A 7,500-nucleotide genomic window follows, 5' to 3' on the forward strand; every position below is an offset into this window, starting at 1 on the left:
ATCCTATCCTAGCCTCACTGCAGCAGCAGTCACGGCAACGCCTCTGGTGCCACAGAGTGAGGTCATCCATCACTCAGCCAGCAGCAGCAGCAGCAGCAGCAGCAGCAGCAGCAGCAGCAGCAGCAGCAGCAGCAGCAGCAGCAACAGAGCTGAGGAATATGACATGCCAGCAGCAACAGCAGCCCCCTACATTCAGACAGTCTGACGTCAGGGGTTGGAAGGTGGAGAAGGTGGAGTGGTGGGGGCGTGGATGGAGGGACAGAAGGGGTGGAGAGGGAGGAGAGGGACATTGGATCTTCGGAAAATGTTACCGACGACAAGCCATTTGGGTGAATGAATGTGGCTGTTCTGTAAAAGTGTGTGTGTGTGTGTGTGAATGTGTGTGTAATAAATATAGACCCACCGGTGCAAAAAAAAGGAATGAATATTTCAGTAAGGGCACCAAAGTGATATGCAAGGGAACCTTTTGTGGTATGACTGCAGTTACACACGTTTTATTGTTACTTTCAACGAGTACCCTCAATCTCATTCTGTCAGTGTGTTGAAGAGTTCACCTTTTTTAAACACTGCTGCAGCAGTGTTGCATATCCTTCCTGCCAAAACTGTCCCAATCCGTGCATGAATTTGAAGGAGGGTGTTTGGAGGCTACGCAAGAGGCTAATAGCATTGCCAACCATCATCATCCATCCTCAGCCATTTAGCAATTCGTGCCATTTCCTGAAACCTTCCTTTCTCACAGCCTAGTAAACTAATGCTTCGGTTTCGCACCATAAGGGAAAATCATAGCTGGGCCATAAAATCTGGCCTGACTCTGTCCTCCAGCGCTTGGTATAGTAATGTGTGGTATGAGTCATTGGGATGGGCTACGGATTGTGACAGCGCAGTTTGAAAGACAACAGTGGGTTCTACAGCTTTGCCTAGGGTGCGTGCCCAGACTATCGGAGAATCCTTCTCGTACGTCTTTGTTTACATTTGTCACGTTTCATCCGAAACTGTGTGGCAAGAAGCAGCGCATTTTACGTGTAGCAATACAAAAGCGTCCAGAAGATAACTTACTAAGCCTTGTGACTTATTAAAGAACTGTGCAACGGAATCTAGTTCCACATAATATGCAGTATAATTGCTATATTCCTCCTATACCTACCACATCGGAAATAGGAGAAGGCGTTAAACATCACCTTGTAGCCATCAGAAACTCAGCTGTCCTGGACTGACATATAAACTCAACTACGGCAGGCCACTATGTCAACACTATAAAATATAGTCAGTTATTCTCAATGGTTCAGGCAATGGTTAGTAAAACATTTGTGTCTTTGGTCTAACAGCTCGCTTTTATGACAACTGCAGAATACATTGATCCAGCTTGACTTTAGGAAACTAGCTATTTGGTTAGCTTGATTGCTAGAGCTAGGCATTTTGCTTGGCAATGTCTGATCAGGTATTTTGTAGGGATGCACCAATACCGATACTGGTATTGGTATCGGCTGCCGATACTGCTCATTATAGTCATACTCGTACTCGTCAAGCACTTGCAGATACCAGGAACGATACTGCTATTACACAAAACAATGCAAAATCTTCGTCACGTTCTGTGGACTTGAAAGCAGCATGGGAAAAAAGTGCCACCTCATACATTTAATAACATTTAAACCTACATGGAAATGGACAATACAAATATCACAGGTGGAAAAAAACAAGGCCATTAATTTATTTTCAATATATTTTGGTGGTAAAAGGTATCGGTATCGGTATTCTGTATCAGCAAGTACACACATTAATGTACTCGTACTTGTATCGGTTTTCAAAAAAGTGGTAACGGTGCATCCCTAGTATTTTGTATGACATTCAAACAATCCATGAAACACATTATATCCTACTGATATAGCAAATCATCACACATTGTTGTGCCATCGGTATGCAAACAGCCATACAACAAAAATCAGCTGTCTGGCCAAATGGCCATGTAGGAGGTAGTTTAGGACTTGGGCTTGCAGCTGGCGACGGTCATGTAGGCTAATTTAATGACATGACAAACGATTTTAATGTTTATTTCTAAGTGACAAACTAAACAGCTTCGGAAATTAAACAGCTGTTTTTTTTCAGTTGATGCAATGTCTCATCATCTGAACATGGTGAGGAGACGTGCACTGACATTTCATAACAAGCCAAATCTTCTAGCTAAATCAATTTAGGCCATAACCACTACGTTACTACTTAATGTATACCACATCATGTGATAGATATATGGTGAAGTTTTTACATATAAAATTGGTGCCAAAATGTGAGGCTTCATGCAGGGCATGTTGCAGACTGACTGACTGACTGGGAATGTTTTCGCACCTGTTTTCAAGCCATACAAGTTTGCTGCTTGCGCATTTGCAGCATTACACACAAATGTGTAAACAAAGATTCTCCTGACCTATACATGTGATGTTCTAGTCTGGCTTGCCAGGCTCACTTTCTCATTCATATGGAGTGGTGAAGAAGGGGTAGACTTAACAAAACAGGAGGTAATCGAGACCTACAAAGGTGAAGTGTGTTAACAATATGAGCAAAGAAAATGAGAAAATGCCTTCATACCTGCCATAAGGCCCAGTGAAGTATTTTGCTGGTATGCTGAAATAGTGGCGATGCAGTCTACTGTGCAATGTTAAGTACTTCTTTGATAAGAATAAGCAAGAGATTTTGACATTTTTGACAACATATATTTAACTGCGTTTTGGCTTTGTGGAGCAAAAGTGTTCTTGTTGTAGTAGGCCATCAGAGTCAAGTGCCAACGTGGCAAAGGTTTTCTACGTCTTGTGTGAGCTTGGGTCATCATTGTTCCTGCCACTGAGGTGTGGTGGCCAAGTGGCTGCAAAGCAAGGGGACCGTGCCAATGTCGTGGGGCATGACAAAATTAAGCTTGAAGCAGCCATCACAGGAGATGCTATTCTGAAAAAATCAACGGCATCCTGTAACCGACGCCTAATAGGGATGCAAATTATCGATTCATTCATAAATCATTACTTGATAGCCTTATCAATCGACTTACGATGAATTGATAAGCGGCGTTTTCCCCCCGAAATCTCAATGTTCCTTGAAAAAAAACCTACTAAATCTAAAAAGTTTAATAAAAAATGTATGTAAAATACCACAATGAAATGAATTCTACTTCAATTCCTTAACCCAAAGGTGATTAAAATATTCCCACTATTCACACCCCTCTTCACACACTCTCTTCATATGCCCATTTCACCTGGGTCTCTTGTCAGTTGAATTGTTGATTAATTGCGATTAATGTTTTTTAATCGATTAAGGCATTGATCGATTAAAGTTGATTAATCGATTAATCATTTGCATCCCTAACGCCTAATTATCAATAAAAAAATCATTCTGATTATAGCTTTCCGACAGTTACAAACAGCAAACTTGAAGTCTGTGCATTCAAAATGTACCTGGCTGGAATCAACACAGCAAACCAGACTTCAACCCCAAGACACCAGTCAATTTTCACGCACAGGGATGGTACAACCAGCAGTAACAATTGATGGACATACCACCATTCAATCATTTTGAATGGGTCGCTTAAAATGATTGGATGGTGGTGCGTTCTCAGTCCTGTCTGTCCCACAGGTAATGAAGAACATGTTTTATTTGTGCGTAAGAGCATTTAAATTAATTGTTTGGGATGTGAAGGAGCAATCTATCTATGCAACATAAGTTTTAAAAAGTGTGGTAGAAAAACACATTGTGCACTAGCTACACTGTTTTTTGTTTTGTTTTTTTTACTTTATGAGACAGGTCTGACTATTTAGTCAAACTGAATAAGGATGAAGCGGGCTGCACTATACACCTGCAACGCTTGACATAGAGGCCTTTAAGGGAAACACATTTCTCCATTTGTGAATGAAACATTCTCTAAGCATAGCAGTGCCTAGCTCAGGGGTTCCCAACCTTTTTCAACTTGGGGCCCACTTGAAATTGTCAAAAATGCTCGGGGCCCACCTCTGACCCAATTAAGAATAAAACTCAAATAAAACAACAGCAACACACACCAAAATATGATTATTATTTTTGGAAAATGATTTCAAGGCCAACTTGGAATACCTTCAGGGCCCACCAGTGGGCCCCGGCCCATAGGTTGAAAACCACTGGCCTAGCTGTCAAGGCGCCATCCACCCTGGTCCATTCATTCAATCTAGCTGTAAGGAACGCAAAGGCACACAATCACAAGAGGCATGAGTCTGAAGGCCTGTTCACACACCAAAAACTACACCTACGCTGAGTAGTTCAACTACAGCCACGGTGATGTGATTTTTATAAATGATAATGGTTGATAATCGATACATCATTTATGAGTGGTGACTAGGATTAATGTGGTGAAGATTGCTAGTAATCCCACTCTTTGCTGAAAATACTCCATTATAACGACAACGCTTTGACAATCACCCACAAAAACACTCACAGTCCTACAACAGCCACACAAACAAAAAACAAAACAAAAATCTCCCACAGGCCACAGCCATTCACTGGCGGTCCCCCATCATGGTTGTCACACACTCTCGTACACCCACAAAAACACACATCCATACATACATGCACACCAATCTACCCATGATCACACTCAAACAACACCCCCAAAACACACACACAACAGCTACACACAAACAGAAACACACAAGGGCAGCCCATCGTGGCAAGCGCTTGAGCAATGGCACAGGCACCCACAAAAATACACATATACATACGCACACACGTACAAGCATGCACACGTACACACACACACGCACACGCACACGCACACACACACACGAGAGAGAGAGAGAGAGAGAGGACAGTGGTTGGCTGGAGAGGTGTTCTACCATTGTTGCCGGGGTACTGGAGTATGGAGATGGGCACCCAGAAAAATATACACAACATACAGTCCTACAACATCCACACTCCAACACAAACACACTTAACACACAGACACACACCACACTCACACAAACAATCTACTAACAATCACGCGCACACACACACACACACACACACGTTGACTGGCTGGTGGGGTGTCCTACCATCGTTGCCGGGGTGCTTGAGGACGGAGACGGGCACCATGACGGTGGGCGGGGGGGAGTTGAGGGTGCCGGCCGCGCGTGCCTGCTGCAGCGGGGGGATGGTGGAGCAGTACTCAGACGGCACGTTGGGATTGGGGCTCGGCCCGCTCCCGCTCAGCATCCTCTCCAGGGCCCGAGCTAGACACACACACGCACACACGCACGCACACGCACACGCACACACAGTCAGTCACATATGCCATATGCGTACAAGGGTCAAAGACGTCCAAAAAGGAATTGTCATTCATTGTAACGGATACCTTCTGATGACTAACGGTAAAAAAACGTAATGTTTAAATTGTTGCAAGTGAATGGATGACAGCTGAGGCTTTCATGAATTCACTGGAAAAAAATTAAATAAAAAGGAGTCATGTTTTTTACAGCTACAGTCAGCAGAAGGTATCCGTTACACTGAATGACAATTCCTTTTTGGATGTCTTTGACCCACAAGCACACACAAACATGTGCATACACATTCAGAGTAATATTCCAATAATGGGACCTTGCGTCCTCCATTTGGGCTTGTGGCCTCACGTTTTGCTGATGCCCCGCCTCCGTGGAGAAAACAATTAAGTTTCCCTGCCGTCAGCCTAGCCAAAACAATTTTTGGTGGACTATTTTTCATTTACCATCCTGTTTGAAAATGAGAAAATGACTTTACAATTGAGCTTTTGCGAGATATTGAAATATAGTAATGCTGTTGTCAGTGATGTCATCACGACGTAATACTTCCTGGTACGAGGCCACAAGCAAAGTGGAGGACACAAGGTTGCATATTGGAACGCACCCTCAGCCATGCACCACACACAAACACCCATGTGTTGTTCAGACATACACGCAGACGTTCATATAATAATAATTATTATATCCACACATACACAGGCGCACACATTCAGGCAGGCATTCATACACACATACAGGGACATACATTCACATGCACACGCATTCAAACACACGCACACAAACATACATACACATTCAAACAGAATGAATACATTCAGAAACCAGATGAATACATTCAGGCACCACATACACACAGGCAAGCACACGCACATTCAAACACACACATACACACACACAAATGCATACACGCACACAAATGCCTACAAACATGCATACACACAGACACACACACACGCCCAATGCATACGTAGACACATTAACCACACTCACAAACGTGCACGTGCATACACAGGTACACACACACACACACATACACACAAACACAAACAAACACACACACACACACACACACACACACACACACACACACGCACGCACACACAACAGATGAGTTTCACACAGGGCCACTAGCGCTCCCATCTGCTGCTCCACATTTCGCCTCTTTCCTTTTGGCTCGAGAAGAGGAGCAGAGCGACCTCGCTCACGTCCCACCAAACCAACCCAACCATCCAACGCCTCTACAGCAGCCAGCCCCTACACCAAATAAACAGCAACACAACACTAAAACAAACCTGCCTCACCGTATCTATCTATACCAATCAGGGATGGAAATAAGCACCTGTCCACCTGCCAATGACGGGTAAATTTCAGTGGTGACTGGTAAATTTTTCAACCCACCAGTCACTTTGACTGGTAAAAACAGTGAGAATTTTAAATCTACCGCTCACCGTGACTGGTGGGGAAAAAACGTTCCACCCCTGATACCAATGCACCGGCCTATAAGCGGCTCCTGTACTAGATACACAGACAAAACAACCCAGGCCCCCCCCTGCCGTGGCTTAAACGGTAGAGCACGGTAGTGCACTGCACTGCACTGCTACACTGGGGACATGGGTTCGATTCCAGCCCGAGGTCGTTTCCTGATCCTCCTACATCTCTCTCCCACTCACTTCCTGTCGCCATCGCACACTGTCCTGTCAATAAAGGCATACCCCCCCCCCAATATTGTATATTTAAAAAAACACAACCCAAGTCTGCAAACCCCCTACCAACCAGGCACCAACGTCCCTGCCTCAAAGCAGCTCCTATACAAAAACATAAAACAGTCAAAACCTGCAAAACTTCAGCCTATACCTACAGCCTTTTATCACGCAGAAAACAGTCCCATAACAGTATCGCAAAGAAGCAAAATAAACCTGCAAACCTGATACATACCCTTATTCAGTACCTCACAGAAAAACAGCCATTTAGCTTCAAGAAAACCTTCAAGTAAGCCTAGCAATTTACCTGAGGTCCTAAGGTCGTTCACACAGATTCCTGAAGATTAAAACACTGGTGGAAGGGGAAAAAAATGGCTCAAAAATGAAACAAGCAAGCCCCTCAAGTCCAGGACAGGACACGTGCTTGTGACACACTCGCTCGGGGAAAAATAAGTCACCGCCGACACATTGGCCTGTCTGTGATTGGCTCGATGCAGTGGCAGTAAATCCATGACATCACCTGTGTATGTTCCCTT

General features: G+C 44.1%; 1 protein-coding gene across 2 annotated transcripts in view; it reads right to left on the minus strand.

The window, feature by feature from the left end:
• The window catches only part of zfyve16 (zinc finger, FYVE domain containing 16), a 59,134-nt gene that overhangs the window by 32,534 nt on the left and 19,100 nt on the right, over positions 1-7,500 (minus strand). Inside the window, exon 5 of one of the 2 annotated variants that reach the window (XM_063211636.1) lies at positions 5,043-5,219. The exons of the other annotated variant lie outside the window; for it this stretch is intronic. Within the exon in view, the coding sequence (XP_063067706.1) occupies positions 5,043-5,219 (177 nt within the window). The remainder of the gene's footprint in view (positions 1-5,042; positions 5,220-7,500) is intronic. 2 annotated transcript variants of the gene reach the window in all.

The sequence above is a fragment of the Engraulis encrasicolus genome, chromosome 12 (assembly GCF_034702125.1).
Source record: "Engraulis encrasicolus isolate BLACKSEA-1 chromosome 12, IST_EnEncr_1.0, whole genome shotgun sequence".
Lineage (NCBI taxonomy): Eukaryota > Metazoa > Chordata > Actinopteri > Clupeiformes > Engraulidae > Engraulis > Engraulis encrasicolus.